This window comes from Tachyglossus aculeatus, chromosome 13 (assembly GCF_015852505.1).
Source record: "Tachyglossus aculeatus isolate mTacAcu1 chromosome 13, mTacAcu1.pri, whole genome shotgun sequence".
Taxonomy (NCBI): domain Eukaryota; kingdom Metazoa; phylum Chordata; class Mammalia; order Monotremata; family Tachyglossidae; genus Tachyglossus; species Tachyglossus aculeatus.
In genome coordinates this window covers 5,254,794-5,271,603 of record NC_052078.1, presented here as the reverse complement: position 1 = coordinate 5,271,603, position 16,810 = coordinate 5,254,794, and the positions used below count along the sequence as shown (strand labels likewise).

General features: G+C 44.8%; 1 protein-coding gene across 1 annotated transcript in view; it reads left to right on the top strand.

Moving 5' to 3' along the window:
- The window catches only part of KMT2C (lysine methyltransferase 2C), a 229,695-nt gene that overhangs the window by 186,924 nt on the left and 25,961 nt on the right, over positions 1-16,810 (top strand). Inside the window, exons 38-44 of the mRNA XM_038755544.1 lie at positions 631-914; positions 3,416-5,226; positions 6,910-7,021; positions 8,398-8,476; positions 10,780-10,843; positions 12,714-12,946; positions 13,441-15,144. Coding sequence (XP_038611472.1) covers positions 631-914; positions 3,416-5,226; positions 6,910-7,021; positions 8,398-8,476; positions 10,780-10,843; positions 12,714-12,946; positions 13,441-15,144 — 4,287 coding nt within the window. The remainder of the gene's footprint in view (positions 1-630; positions 915-3,415; positions 5,227-6,909; positions 7,022-8,397; positions 8,477-10,779; positions 10,844-12,713; positions 12,947-13,440; positions 15,145-16,810) is intronic.

Genomic DNA, 16,810 nt, shown 5'->3' with positions numbered 1-16,810 from the left:
ATTCAGGGGTACTTCCCCCGAGCTCCATCTGCCTCCCAACTTTTCAGGGGGGAGAGGGAAGGGTTTGTTTTGACATTTAAATAGCAGTTGAGAAGCAGTGAGGCCTAGTAGATAGAGCACTGGCCTGGGAGTCTTAAGGACCTGGGTTTTAATCCCGGCTCCTCCACTCGTCTGCTGTGTGACCCTAGGGCTTTGAGCCTCAGTTATCTCAGCTGTAAAATGGGGATTAAGATTGTGAGCCCCATGTGGCACAGGAACTGTCCCCCACCTGATTTGCGCAGCTCGTAGAACAGTGCTTGCCACATTTTAAGCACTTAACAAATGCCACAACTTATCATTATTATTATTACTATTATTGCACCCCCCCAGAGGCTTGGGAATCTCTACAAGAGCGCCAGCCGATGGGCGGATGCCAGGGAAAGAAGCAGATGACTCATACGGTTCACTTTAGGTAGAACCTTCATCCGGAGTTTAGAGTCGGCGTCATGGATTTTCTGGAAGCCCTGTAGAAATGACAAAATTCCCTAAAAACCCCCTCCTCGTGTGGTCAGAAGAGTGTCGGGTGGAACCCTTTACTAGAACGAATTAGTCACTTCCAATCTGACTGATCTTTCCCCCCCCACCAACCAGCGGCAGAAACTCCGTGAAATCATTCTCCAGCAGCAACAGCAGAAAAAGAATGCTGTCCGACAGGAGAAAGGACTGCAGGATCCTGCAGCAGCTCCTCACTCGGGTCCTCTGCCACACTGGCAGCCAGAGAACATCTTTAATAGGCCACCGCCCCCTTATCCTGGGAATATCAGAGCACCTGTTGTTCCCCCCGGGGGACCCAGATTTGGAGTTTTCCCCAAAGATCCACGTGGACCTTTTCCTCCGGATGTGACTGGCATTGGAATGAGGCCTCATGGTCTTAGGTAAGGCTCTTCATTTGCACTATTGGGTAACCAGAGATCAGTGATAAAAGGTTCGGACAGAACGTTTTCCTTAGTCTTAACCTCCATCTCAGTATATATGTATATATGTTTGTCCATATTTATTACTCAATTTATTTATTTATTTATTTTACTTGTGCATATCTATTCTATTTATTTTATTTTGTTAGTATGTTTGGTTTGTTGTTTTTTTTTTCTCTGTCTCCCCCTTTTAGACTGTGAGCCCAATGTTGGGCAGGGACTGTCTCTATATGTTGCCAATTTGTACTTCCCAAGTGCTTAGTACAGTGCTCTGCACATAGTAAGCGCTCAATAAGTATGATTGATTGATTAATTGATCTCAGTCTGACCTTTATCAGAATTCTACACTATTAACGACTGTTTGGGGGCCATTGTAGTCTTTGCCTACTTGTCACTGTGTTCACCAGAAAGTCTGCCTGGGGAAAAATGCTCTCCTCACTGCACCTGCTGCAGTTGTGGATCAGAGGTTGTTTGCAAAATGAGCTACTGTTTTTTCTAGCCAGCGAGCCAGAGCTGTCAGGAGATCTTTGAAAAAGAAAAGTTGCAGTTTTTTAATGGTATTTGTTAAGCACTTAAGATACAAGATAAATCCATGTTCCACTGCCCCTACAGATTTTTTTTTTAACAAGTATTCAAGATAGCAGAAAGAAAAAAGATAGCGGGGTCTGGGGTGTGCCAGCAATGATTTTTGATTACTAGAGAATCTGGGAATGTTGTTCAGGGGCTGGGATCAAGGAGCCAGGCTGGGGCCCAGAGCCTCTGAGGAGGAAGCAGGTCCAGTCAGAGCAAAGCAGGGCCAAAAGCAGCGTGGCTCAGTAGAAAGAGCCCGGGCTTTGGAATCAGAGGTCATGGGTTCAAATCCCGGCACTGCCACCTGTCAGCTGTGTGACTATGGGCAAGTCACTTAACTTCTCTGTGCCTCCATTCCCTCATCTGTAAAATGGGAATTCAGACTGTGAGCCCCCAGTGGGACAACCTGATCACCTGGTAACCTCACCAGCGCTTAAAACAGTGCTTTGCACATGGTAAGCGCTTAGTAAATGCCATCGTTATTATCCAGTGCTTAGAACAGTGCTTTGCACATAGTAAGCGCTTAATAAATGCCATCATTATTATTATTATTAAAAGGGCAACCCAGTTGTGGACAGAATTAGAGGCGGGGGGGGGGTGCTGAGGAGGGAGGAACATTTCAAGAACTATCACGATGGATTATTCATCCCATTATTTTGACAGTGGGTCCAGCGCTTAGAACAGTGTCCAGCGCTTAGAATAATGTTTGGCACATACTAAATGCTTAGAAATACTATCGTTTTTATTATTATTACCAAAGGAAAATTGGTCGAGCAGTTTGGCTGTTATATGTACCGTCTAACATCCCCAACTTTTCTCTCTAATGAGACTCCTCATGGCTCTTGTATATGTGATTATCGCTCAACTTGAGCCTTCTAACATTTCTTTTTCACTTTCTCTCTAATAACCAGTTAAGGACTTCGTCAGTTAATTTATCCAGTCCCTTTTTGAATTTACTGATATTTTCTGCCTGCAGTCATGTCGCGGTTATTTAAGGGGCATAAATATTTCTTTGCCAACTGGGTATTCTGGTCCTAAATAATTCAGAATTAGCTACATTACTACTGAAATACTTCGGATGGAACTGCGCAAGTTCCTTCCAGGACGAAAGACTATTTCATCAAAGGCATTTTCCTAGAATTGGTCAGTAGTATTTTCCTGAGGGCACACCATATGCACGGTCAAAATGAGAAGCAGTCTACTCTTTTCCCTTTTCCTAAATCTCCCCAAAGGGTGGGCACACCTCTTTCTTCCAGGACATGTGTTTCCCCTATACGCTTTGGCTAGAACAGAGTGGCCAAATTAGGAAGCCTGCCTGGATACAGCGAGGTGTGATCAATCAACCGTATTTATTGCATGCTTACTGTGTGCAGAGCACTGTACTAAGCTCTAGGTAGAGGACAGTGTAACATAGTTGGTAATCATGTTCCCTGATGTTGAAAGAAGTGGTCATGTCTCTGTTGAATAAGTGTGTGCTGGAGCGTGAGTTTTCCTTAACACACAGCCCTTGCATTGTAGCAAAACTGGGTGTGCCTACCCAGTTCTTAAAAATTGCAGAGAAATAAAGTTTGTCACCTGTTCCACTACTGAACATCTAGGCTAGCCGTAAATCTAACCTAAATTTCTTGTCTTGCAGTTTAAGCCTGCTTCTTCCTTTTCTGTCCCTGATGAACAGGAGAAGAAACTCACTGTCTGTACAAGAGCAATCCTGAAGTTCATGAATTAAGTGGGAATCAGTCCTGGCAGCAGAATCTATCCTGAGGGTTTAGTCCATAGTGTGGTTGAGATTAGGGCTTGGAAAAGATGATCAGTACTCTATATTCAGACTAAAAATTCCGCATCACGGATAGTCAAAAACATTAATTTTTCCAATACTTTTTTTTTCTTTTTAGGTTTGGATTTCCCGGGGGCGGTCATGGCCCACCACCAGGGCAGGAGCGTTTTCTTGTACCGCCTCAACAAATGCAAGGGCCGGCAGTTCCTCCACAGCTTAGAAGATCCATGTCTGTAGACATGCCCCGACCGCTGAACAACTCACAGATGAATAATCCCGTTGGACTAGCTCAGCATTTCCCCCCGCAGAGTCTGCAGGTTCAGCAACATAATATACTCGGTCAGGCGTTTATTGAGTTACGTCACAGGGCCCCCGACGGTAGACCAAGGCTCCCTTTCAATCCGTCTGCTGGCAGCGTCCTCGAAGTAGCATCCCAAAATCCGAGACATGGAGGCTTCATCCCAAGGGCGGAGTTTCAAGGCCCCAGACACCCCGAGCCGGCGAGGCCTAACCCTTCAGGCCTAGCTCATCAGTTGCGGATGCCTGCGAGTTTGGATCACCTGCCACAGCCTCAGGAGCAGGGCCCTCCGGGTCATCTGTCTAATCTGGTCATTCGCCCTCTGGGTCACCCGCCAGTAAATGAGTTTTCAGGGGCTCCTCTAGCCCCTCCTACGCCTGTAGACCCACCAGGTCATTTACCACTAGCTAGCCAGCCGTCTGATGGGTTAGAAGAGAAACTGGATCCCGATGACCCTTCGGTGAAAGATCTAGACGTCAAAGACCTAGAGGGAGTTGAAGTCAAAGACTTAGATGACGAAGATCTGGAAAACCTGAACCTAGACGCAGAAGATGGCAAAGGAGATGAGTTGGATACGTTAGATAACCTGGAGACGAACGATCCCAACCTGGACGACCTCTTGAGATCAGGCGAGTTTGACATCATCGCATACACAGACCCAGAACTGGACCTCGGCGATAAGAAGAGCATGTTCAATGAAGAACTGGATCTGAGCGTCCCAATAGATGACAAACTGGATATCCAGTGCAAAGCCGAGGAACCGAAAAAGAGCGAGCAAGCTGACAAAACCGTCGTTTCTCCTGATAAGCAGTCTCCCCCGAAGAGAGCCCCCGTGGTCAGCGAGATAAAGACGGAAGTAATGTCTCCAAATTCACAAGAGGAAATGAAATCTGAAAATGAAAAAAATGAGAGCAACGCCGACCCTGCAGGCACTCAGTTTTCTGCCAAGCCCGAGTTCAGCGAAGGGGAAAAGGGCTCGCCAAATCCTGGCCATCAAGATTCATCTGACAAGAGGAACGATCAGGAAACGGTCGGGCCTAGCACCAGTGGGGTTCAAGGCCCTCCTCAGATGTCAGCTCAGGACGTGTTAAGTTCCTGTGGTATGACTGGGTCCACTCCAGTGCTCTCAAGTTTACTTGCTAATGAGAAATCAGAGAGCACTGATGTACAGCCATTGGGCTCTCCAACCCCATCTCTGCCGGCAACCCAGTCCAATCACGTGTCAAGTTTGCCTCCGACATTAGTAGCCCCCACCGGGCAAACATTGGACCATACAATGAATTCTAATTTGACCCTCGTCTCCAGGGTAAACCGTGCTTTCCCTTCAGGGGCGGCCGTAAATCCAGGGTTTACCCAAGGTCAATCAACAAACCACAACTTCGGGGCAGGGCAGCCGGCTAACCCGACTGTGCCAGTAGCAAATCCACCCGGGCCCAGTGGCATGCCCGGTCCACAGCAGTTAATGCTCCCTCCCAATTTGACCCAACAAAGCAGAGAGAGACCCCTTCTTCTGGAGGAACAGCCACTTCTTCTACAGGATCTTTTAGATCAAGAAAGGCAAGAACAGCAGCAGCAGAGACAGATGCAAGCCATGATCCGTCAACGATCAGAGCCGTTCTTCCCCAACATAGGTATGGATGCTCTAGGGTTTTATTGGGTTCATTAGTCTTAATAGGTCCCCAATTTCATTTCCAACACATCTCTAAGTCACTGTGTGACCTTAAATTCTGCACCATTTTTCTTCTTTGTGAAATGCAGGGAAATAAGACTATCGGAGGCCCCACATCCCTCACAAGATGTTCATATGATTAATTTTAATTGATATTTTATATTCATGTTCTAGTTCAATGTAGAAACATATTCCTTTTTTAGTTCATGCCTACATGGTGTGCCTCGAACTCCGAGGCATCTCTTGTATAGCATGACGGTGGGGTTTGAGGAAACCGAGCATTAATGCCAAAAAATACCGGGATTTTTTGCCTCTCAAATGTGGAACCAAAGATAAATTACTAAAACTTACATTTCATCCTACATCTGTAAGCATTTACTCTTTACTGATACTAAATGGTTTCCCATGACAAGAACTAGTAATGAGGTAAAATCAAGTCAAAGAGCAAACCTGAGATTCTGCAGTGTAGGAATTATTCTAGTCAAATCTGCACATTCCTGGGCCCAAAGGGACCAGAATTTAGAGGCCCAAAGCAGGAAGGGGCAGGGCTCAGACTGGGTAGTAACTAAAGGCTTGGGGATCGGGAGAGAGAGAAAAGAGGAGAGGCTGGGGTGGGAAGGATGCAAAGGGAAGAGAAAAAGGCAGGAAGAGAAAGAGAAAAGAGAAGGGGAGCAAGGAGAAAATGGAAGGCAGAAGAACGACAGCGACATTAAGGAGTAACTCACTTCCTCATGGCCCTGCTTGCCCCACATCATCATCAATCGTATTTATTGAGCCCTTACTATGTGCAGAGCACTGTACTAAGCGCTTGGGAAGTACAAATTGGCAACAGATAGAGACAGTCCCTACCCAACAGTGGGCTCACAGCTATCAAGCCTTGGCAAAATAGGCCCTTCCAGCTCAGGGATGGGAATTTCCAGCATGGCTGAACTATACATTTCCATCCATGCCAGAAATTCCCATTCACAGCGCTGAAGAGAAAGTTCAGCGGCAGTGATAGTGGTAGTGGGAGCTGCTCTGCCTCTGCTGAAGAGGAGATGGAGGAGAAGGACCCTTGTCATCATGAGAGGCAACTGCAGCTGTTCCCCCCATTGCCATTGAGGCCTGAGAGGTTCCACCTTAGACCTGTTGGATGGTGGCACAGAACCCCAAAAAGCCTGACTGTCCCACCTAATGCTCTAAAAGCTGACCGTCCATCCTGATGTACTAATCCGGACCAGACTCGCCCACTGGGTTAATGGGAAAATCCTAGTGGACTTGTGCCAGTGTGGGCCAATGTGGACCACTTCTGTGATCAAGGAACAAAGATGTCAGCTCTCTACAGGTCCAGATGGTTTTGCAGTCCACAAATTGCTCCTGGCAATCATTAGCCAGGCGTCGAAGGGCTCCTGCCCCTCGTACTGCCCCTGATCTCAAGTCTTACCTGACCAGACATTTCCTGGGAAGCTTTTCAGAGCCAATCTTGCCCTCTACCAGGCAACCTATACCAAGTGGGAATTTATTTTTCTTCTCGCAACCCAAGTGGCCCAATTCGTGATTCAGTTGTGCCCTGAGAGTTATATACTTCAGAGTGAACGCTGTGCCGTCTCAAAATCTCCTCCATTGAGAGAAATCTTTTTTTATATCAAATAATTTCTTTCTCTAGATTTTGATGCGATCACGGATCCCATAATGAAAGCAAAAATGGTAGCTCTTAAAGGGATCAATAAAGTCATGGCTCAAAACAATATGGGAATGCCACCGATGGTGATGAACAGGTAGGTGAAGGTTTTTTTAAAAGTAGCTGTTTGTGGTTGCAATCTTTAATCAGTCAGTGGTGTTTATTGAATGCTTACTGTGTACAGAGCACTGTTGCAAGCTCTTGGGAGAGTACAGTACAACAGAGTTGGTAGCCACATTTCCTGGCCACAAGGAGCTTACAGCCTTTGGAATATATTTAATGTATTAAATTACCCCAATAGTGCTACTTAGTGTAAAGAACATAAGAGAAAGCCCTTGCCCTCCTCTGGCCCACAATCTAAGCCAACAAGATGACAAACCCAGGGCATAAATTGTCCAGGATTGCAAGTCCAGGGCATTGTTATGGGTGAACACCAGAAAAGATCTTGGCCTAAAACAACTCAGAATAAGGAAATCCTAGTTCAAGTGGCCATTAAAGCTTTTCGTGCTAGAGGAAGAACAAATTATAGGGCAGGTAACCTTAGGTCCTTATTCGTACGCGGAGGAGACAGTTTATCTGACTAAAGGACTGAGGAAAAAGGGAAGCGATTTAAGCAGGGAAAATTTGAGAAGAGCCCTGAAACCAAGGAGAAGTAAATAATAATTGTTGTGTCTGTAAGCGCTTACCTTATGCCAAACTTTGTACTAAGCGCTGGGGGAGCGTCAAGGTAATCGGGTCAGACATAGTCCCTCTCCCACATGGGGCTCACAGTCCAAATAAGGGGAAGAGCAGGCACTGAATCCCCATTTTATAAATGGGGAAACTGAGGCCCAGAGAAGTGAAGCGACTTGCTCAGAGTCGCACAACAGACAAGTGGCAGAGCTGGAATTAGAACCCAGGTCCTCTGACTCCGAGGCCCATGCTTTTTCCACTAGGTCATGCTGTTTCTAAAATAACATTTTACCAAGAGGATAATGGGGAACAAATTGGATTTTAAACTTGGAGGAGGAAGCTGGAGACAAGATAGCTTAGGAGATGATAGTCGGCATAATTGTGCTGTGGAAGAAGCATAGCCTATGTCAAGAATTTCAGAATGGGAATGGAGAAGAGGAGATTCCGGTAGCAGGATTGGTGATAATTTAAGTGTTGTCAATGAGAAGGAAAGTCAAAGATGATTTTGATTGTTATGTTAAGGGTATAGGGAAGTATGTTTTTAAGAATTGGTTTCTTCACCTGCTCTTTGAAGGAGTCATAAAGATCCTACCTAAATTCAATATTTTGTAGCTTTCAGAAGATTGGGAGCCAAGAGTGAACTAATTACTGATTATATTTCAATTCAAATGTGTTATTTTATTCCAAGCCAAGGTATTGATTTTACTTCGTTAGTACAGAAAATTGATTAGCATTTGCAGTCCAAATGAACACCATCTAGAATTAAATCCATCCCTTCTAACCAGTGCTTCTTTTCAACAGATTTCCCTTTATGGGTCAGTCAATGCCTGGAGCACAAAGTGGTGAAGGCCAGAACCTTGTACAGCAGGCAATCACACAGGTAATGCCACTTGCATCTAGAGCTCCTAAAACACACTCATTTCCAGAGGGCCTCAGAGGTCACTGAGATTTTTCCAACAAGTTCAGTCTTTATGGTGAGATCATGTATTGGCCAAATGTGTGTGGAGCAAGAAATTCTCTTTTCCGTAGGAAATACCATTTTTGCCCCAAATATGCTTGGCGTGAAGCCCAATACCATAGCCCTTTCCTACAGCATTGACATTACTCAGCCGTATGCCACCTGTTCTGCCCAGTAGCCTGTCAGTCGATCAATAGGCGGTACTTATTGATCACTTACTGTATGTAGAGCGCTGTACTAAGTGCTTGGGGGACTATAGTACGGTAGAGTGGATAGACAGGATCCCTGACCAAAAAGAAGGTACTGGGCACATCTGGCTGTACTTCCCAAGCGCTTAGTACAGTGCTCTGCACACAGTAAGCACTCAATAAATACGATTGGTTGATTGATTGATTGATTGATCTGGCTGACTCTGAAGACAGAGGGTATCTCTGGTGCTGTCAAATCACAACTAGCTGTGGGGCAGTCCAAAGGCAGGCAAAAAAAAATGAGCTCCCAGCAATTCAGTCTTGCCCAATTGATCCCAACCTAGCATTTTTCAACCCTACCGCTAATTACAGCCAAGAATATTTGCTCTCAAGGCCCCTTTGGATTGCTTGCTAACAGGTCAAATCATGTTAATCTCATAAAGGACAGGCAGAATGCATAAACATTTTGCAGCCTGCTGCGAGATTTATCCCATGCAGATAGCATTCATTCATTCATCCAATCGTATTTATTGAGCGCTTACTGTGTGCAGAGTATCAAGAAAGGGTATGGAGGCAGCGTATGAGAGGCTATGAAAATTTACCTTGGAACCTCCGCAGTCAGTGCGAAAGCCTATATTTTTGTAGCCTACTGGGTTCTGCATTTTCAACATGTCTTCCAAAAAGGATTGAGGAAAAGTTTAGAACGTTAGGGAGAATACGCAGTCGAAAAACAGCCCTTTGATTCTGGAATTCTGGGGATTTGTTTTGTGTATTTTGTCATCTTAACGTCTAGCTTCTTGGAAAGAGAGGAAAAAAAGATTAGAAATTACAGCATCCCCCCTCACCCTACGAAGGACTCAAATCTACAAAAGAATGAGTTTCTAAAAGCAATTAATTACTGAGCATTAAAGCAATAGTCATTGCTAAGTCAGTGTACTTCACACTAGTAAATAAACCTGTTTCGGGTAAGCAGCTGGAAATGGCTAGGGAAGGTGGTGGGGCTGTTTGATTATTTTTTTTTTAAATGTCTCAGTTTAAACCTGGAGGAAAACAGAAAAAGTTGTCACCATTCCACCCCAATTTATGACATTTCCTACATTTTAAATATCAGCCTCTACCCCTACCAGGCTGTGAAACTGATTCAAGTAGAAACTAAAAATCAAGTAGAAACTAAAAATTAGCCTCCTTAAACTAATAGCTTGCCATAAATCGTTACTATTTCCAGGGGCATGGGCGAACAGTTGTCTACAAAGCTACCGTAGTCTGATAATATTTATTGCTTTATTTCCCAGGGGCCTCCAGGGAAATAATTCATTTAATTTGAAGGTAGATTAATCTGTTTTATATTTTTTGTTGAATTCTCCGTTTCACGATTTGAAGAGGTCAGTAGAACTATGTGCTGTTTCAAAGAGCTTCATAGTTCTGAAATGTGTATATATTCTTAAGAGATTTATGGTGAGGCCATTAAATGAATTTCGTATTTAATTAAGATCAAGGATAAAACTAAGGTCCTCGGAGATGAATGATTGTGCAGTGAGTAGCCAAACCATTTTTGTAGGAGAGAAAAGAAGGGGCCAAGAAGGATTTTTGAGGAGAGGCAAAAGGGTCTCCTGGCTCTCGAGGGTCAGTGTTATGGGCACCGCTCAAATCCTGTTGCTTTTCTCTCGACTTCGGAGTTCTACAGTATTTCTTTTGCCACCCACATGGCTCTCTGGCTTTTGGGGGTGCTGCATTAGGAGTCTAGGTCCACGGTGATGTCCTTGCCACTCAGCCACCCAAAAAAGTGCCCCAGCCTAAAAGGTGGGAGCTTGGGAAGAGAGTGGAACCTATTTAGGTGTAGGGGTGATGGAGGTGCTTAGGAATCATCTATCTGCCAGGAGAAAAGTGAGGACTGGGTAGATTACCATTTTCTGATGCCCATGCCAGGGATTGCCAGACATCAGTAGTCCTTCCGGAAGTGACCTCAGAACTTTTGTTTCCATTTTGGATTTAATCGAATAATGGCATAAACTTGTTTGTGCATTTTACTCATTTTAGGATGGCAGTTTAACACCTCAGATTTCTAGGCCAAATCCTCCAAATTTTGGTCCGGGCTTTGTCAGTAAGTATGAATCTTTTAATAAATTGGGACTGTTGAGGGTTTTTTGGTTGTTTGTTTTTTTTTGGTTTGCAATACAACATCACTTAAACAATGAATTAACCTGGATTAGTTTCTACTGATCAGAAACACAACAGTTTATAGTGTGCAGGTTATTTGAATAGTCGAGTATTACTCCTTTTTTAAATGTGCATGAAAAGTCATGGTATTGGATACGTGCTTGGTTTTGAAGAATGATTTCCCCCATCCTCTGGGTTCTTTGCCCAGTTTTTGTATGTGTTTTTGAACACGTAATTGACACATTACAGATTATAGAGGTAGACCACTGTTTGGTGAGCTTCCCGCCTAGACTCAGCCAGGCCAGCAACTGCCCTTGGGGAAAATAGTGGAAATGGGCTCTGGGACAAGCCGGGTGTCAGCATGGAGGAAGAGGTGAAGAGCATAGAGCATCATTGAGTGGTTCCTGGTGTGTTCGGGGAGCCCTAGCTGGTCCATGATAGGCTTTTTAAAGTGAACTCCAAATTGAATCTTTCTGAAATCTCCAAACTGTTTTAGCTAACTATTTTTCACCATTATTTTTCATTTTGCGCACCTCTGCTCTCCTGGTTCCAGAAACCAGAAAGGCTTTCCTTGCGGTAGGTCTTGACTCCACCAGAAGCAGAACTCCAGAAATCTTTTGAAAAAGCCTGTTCTTGATTATTCCCCCCAACTCCAAATTATGTGGATATGACACTAAAAGTTCACATCAGCACTGCAACTTCTGAGTTTACCCACAAATTGGAAGTGTGGCCTTTGAAATTCCCTACTCACTAATTTATAATTTGAAAATGCATTTCCGTTTTAAAAAATAATTCCTTGAACCAACTGGCTTTTTCTGGCTTCGCTGTGCCCATTGTTTGAGCTGGGTTCTTAAATGTATGATATCAATGATGTTATTTCTTCGGCTAATATCTTTCATTATTATTAATAATAATAGTAATAATAATAGAAATCATCATCATCATCATCATAGTGCTTATGAAGTGCTTACTGTGTGCTGAGCACTGGCCTAATCACTGGAAAATAATACACAGGTGAGAAATAGACATGGTCCTGGTCCCTAGGGGTGCACAGCTTAGCATCTTTTCTAAAGTTGTATTTATTCATTTATCTTTCTTACATTTAGTCAAGAAAGCATGTGCAGGGTTAATGCTGTCATAAAATGAAGGTCATTGGTTTATCTCAAATGAAACGGAAAAAGGTAATAGCAGTCCAAGGTCAAGAAAAGGGGCAGGGTGATATATCACCTAATTAACAATCAAGGAAATGAAAAGTGGGTTGTCCCGGAATTTGCTGTTTCCCTCCTCTTACTTCTCTGTAGAATTATGGATCAAGAGATTGATGTACGTGTAGTGAACACCAGCAGTGAACTGATTTGATTCAAAACACTGAGTTAGATTTTGTCTGTTTCTGGGTTCTCAGGTTTTCTTGTTGTAGTCCACCACCTCTCTTAACAGTCTGAGAACACTGAAAGACAGCCTTGGGAACTCAAGGCAAATTAGCTTTGGAAGATATCCCTCAAATACTGGATTTCAGTAGGAGGACTGAACACAGAATGGGTTAAAAGACTTGAGAAAATACATCAGTAAACAGTGGGTTTGGTGTAATTCATATTTTAAAGTTTGATGGAGCAGAGGGAAGAACTGTTTTGCATTTTATAAGATTAAATTACATTGCTCTAAGTTTTGGTCTTCCTTTTAATTGAATGAGTCTTTTGAAAGGTTATTGCTCATCTGCAGATTTTTTTTAAATGAATGGATTAGCCTGGCTTGATATCCATTAAATTTAACCCTTAGAAAATTAATGCAGAAACATCTTAATTCTTGTTCCCCAGATGATTCACAAAGAAAACAGTATGAAGAATGGCTTCAAGAGACTCAACAACTTCTCCAGATGCAACAGAAATACCTTGAAGAGCAAATTGGAGCCCACCGGAAATCAAAGAAAGCCCTCTCTGCCAAGCAACGGACTGCCAAAAAAGCAGGCCGTGAATTCCCAGAAGAGGATGCTGAGCAACTGAAGCATGTCACCGAGCAGCAAAGTATGGTTCAAAAACAGCTGGAACAGGTGAGCCTTTCTAGAGAAGGGAGCAGCGTTTAACAGACGCCAAAAATGGGCTGTGTTTGGGCACTCCTAAATTAACGATAACGCAGGACCATATATGTGAAAGCATTAAGAAATGCTGCTACCGTGCCCGTCCTCACATCACCAAACCAGTGAAATTGGAAGCAGCAACTCAGCTCTCTCCTTTTTGATTTTGTGTGCTTTTGTAGATTTTTTAAATTCATTTTTTTTAAAGGATGTGAAAACCGGTGAAGTGTCACAAATTGAAGAAAGTTCAGGAACAAGTGATGTGGGCGATGTTCTTCGTTATGAAGTGTGTCCTAATTCTGTCCTTGCACAGATAAATATTTTACATCTAATATATATCTGCTCCTTCTTGAGTAGGAATATCAACTTAAACCCGTTTAAGTGTGCCCTATCTGCAGCCATCAGTGGATTTGAAAAAAAAAAATTGAGACTCCACCAGACAGCGGATTAAAGGTTCCTTTACTTTGCAGATTCGGAAACAGCAGAAAGAGCACGCAGAGCTGATTGAAGATTATCGAATCAAGCAGCAGCAGCAACAGCAGCAGTGTGCCATGGCCCCACCTGCCCTGATGCCAGGAGTCCAGGCTCCACCGCCCATGGTTCCAGCCGGGGCACCAGCCTCCATGAATCAGCAGACTTACCCCATGGTGCCGCAGCAGCTTCCGCATCAGCAGCACGCGGGCCTCATGCCTGGTCAGAGCGGCGCCATCCGAACACCAAATTTACCGGGATGGCAACCTCCAAATGCTCCTTGCCTCGCCCTAAATGCTCCGAGAATGCAGCCCCCGGTAGCCCAGATGCCCATGAAAGCCAAACCTCCCGCCCCAGGTCCGGGTTCCAAAGCGAGTCCACAGAGCGGGCCCCCTCCCCGAGTAGAGTTCGATGACAACAACCCCTTCAGCGAAAGTTTTCAGGAGCGGGAACGGAAGGAACGTTTACGAGAGCAGCAGGAGAGGCAGCGGATACAGCTCATGCAAGAGGTGGACCGCCAGAGAGCCCTGCAGCAGCGGATGGAAATGGAACAGCATGGCATGATGGGGGCCGAACTGAACAGTAGGACTTCCTTGTCCCAGATACCGTTCTTTAACTCTGACTTGCCCTGCGATTTCATGCCGCCCCCAAGACCCCTTCAGCAGTCACCGCAACACCAACAGCAAATGGGGCCCGTGTTGCAGCAACAAAATCTGCAGCCCGGCTCCGTGACATCACCCTCTACCCAAACCTTCCTGCCGGCCAACGAGAGGCGACCCGTGGGGCTGTCCCCATTTGGACCCGATCCCCCGTCCGTTCCCGGAGGGGGCCCCAACTTCCATTCGGTGAAACAGGCCCACGGAGCTCTCTCCGGGCCAGGCTTCCAGCAGGCCCAGGTGAGGCCTCCCTTCCCCCCTGGGCTACCAGCCGCACCCCCAATAGCTGGTGGCGGCCCTCCGTGCGGTCAAGACCCCCCTATGCCTCATGGAGCGGGCTACCCTGGATCAAGCCAATCCCTCATTCAGCTGTATTCTGATATAATTCCAGAAGAAAAAGGGAAAAAGAAAAGAACCAGGAAGAAGCGAAAGGATGAGGAGACAGAGGCCGCCCCACATTCAGACCCAACTGCCCCACCAACTCCAAGTATTTCTGAACCTACCTCCGCCCCAACTTTCACCACCCCCAGCGAGGTCACTCATCCCCAGGGAGAGCAAGAGTCGGGGGAGCTCCCAGGCCGCACCACTCCCGATACCACGGTCGGCCAGTCTCCTTCAGAGGGGGAGAACCAACTCGCCAGCGGTGGCTTGGCGCCGAGAAAATTGCTTCAGCAATCCGGTGCAAGTGCCGACAGTGCCCCCATTGCAGGAGAGGAGCCAAGCAAAGCGCAGGAAGTCAAACTGGAAAAGGCCGACGCAGAGCAAGGCCCTGGTCAAGCCGAAATGAAACTGGAAGATCAAAGCGGAGTTAAAGCCGAGGAGGTAAAAGCTGTTGCGCTTTCTGCCTCTTCAGCCCAGAGCCCAACCCGATCAGGGAGCGTCCCCCCGACTAAAGGAGAATCAGGGAATGAACTGCTGAAACACTTGCTAAAAAATAAAAAGTCAACCTCCGTGCTTAATACCAAAGCCGAAGGCAGCCTGCGAGCCGAAGAGGAATGTCCCGGGGGGAACAGAGTCATTGAGAAGCAGAACCTTCCCGAAGGACTGGTGAGTTATTACAGCTTGGGAAAAATCGCAAAAGTTTGGGTTTGTCCGTTTTGCTTTTAAACGGAGAAGGTATTCAGGACGTCAGTCAGTCGGTAGTATTTATTGAGTGCTTACTACGTGCACAGCTTACTGTACTAAGTGCTTGGGAGTGTAAAATACAGCAGTAAATATATGACGTCCTGACTCTTACCATGAGTCGACAGAGGTAGGGTTACGGGCCCTTAACAGGAACCAGCTGCAACAATTCAGTACTGGGGAAAGCTACTCAGAACTCATAGGTAGACCCGGGCCTAAAAAAAAAGACCCGCCCAAAAAGGAAACTAAGGCAAGATTGTTTTTAGGTAATGTCTCTGACGCAGTTGAAAATGATGGTTTTTGCCAGAAGGACAAACCAGTAAGGAGGACTTCGGAAATAAATGCCTGGAAAATAAGAAAGCAGGGATTTTTCCATGAGCGGAGGGCAGCAAAGAAAATTGAGACGGTGCCGTTGTAGATTCATATCTCATGAAAAATTCCAGCCTATAAATATATTCATGAAAAGAAACCAGCTTTCTTTACAGTAATCTTTTCTGCTTGCATTTACAAATTACAGTCTCTTAAAACAGGTGACCAATTCTGGGGCGGGGCGTTTTCCCACATCTAGCTTTTTAAGATGTCATTTCATTAATTTCTGCCTCAAGTATTGACCCCCCCCGAAATCTAAAACATCTTTCCACTTCTTCAGTAATTTTCCAATTGACAATGTTTGGGAAACTAAAATTCTCATCGTCAACTGGATTTTTTTTTTCCTTGCAACCATAAATTCTTTGATCTTTAGAAATAAATATCAAGAATTTTTAGGTCTGCCTAATGTTTTTGTTTATGTGGTATTTGCTTTGGAAATCTATCATCTATTTTGAGCATTCTTAGCTGAGAGAGAAATGAGTTCTCTAGTATTTTAGTACAAATTAAGTTTGTCTCAGTCACTATATTACTTTTCTGGCCCGATTTCAAAAATATATTGCACTTTGAATTCTGCCTTTGTGAATTTTTAATAAAGATAAGACTGTCTCCCATTAAACTTAATGCCTAACCCCAGGATAGTTGAATATATGCATGCCTGTTTCCTCACATGGGCAAAGAGGGTGATGATAAGGCCTTTTGGTACCCAATGTTTTTTAGCAAATCTAGTTATAAGCAAGGATTTAACCAATTCTCCCTTCCCATGCTCCTCATATGAGTTAAGTATGAAGACTGGAATTTTCTTCAGCGTGGTAGACACTGGCAGCAAAACCGCCTGGGTAGTGATTATCTGACCACACTGGGGAGATTAGAAGAGAGAAGGGGGTTGTGGGTTCTTCCTCATCAATTTTCCATTCATTCAGACAGTGGTATATATGGGTGCAGAGAGCACTGTACTAAGCGCTTGGGCAAGTTCAAGACAATAGAGTTTGGTAGACATGATCCTTGCCCACAAGGAGCTTACAGTCTAGAGAGGGAGAAAGACATTTAAATAAATTATAGATCGGGGAAATGGCAGAATATAAGGATATGTTCCTAAGTGCTATGGAGCTGGGGGGGTGGGGGTGGAGGGAGTAAATAACAATGTACTTGAGTGTTACAGACCCCTCCCTGGAATGTCTGTCAACCTTCAGGTTTGCTTTCCCATCCTATGAGTACCTAACCC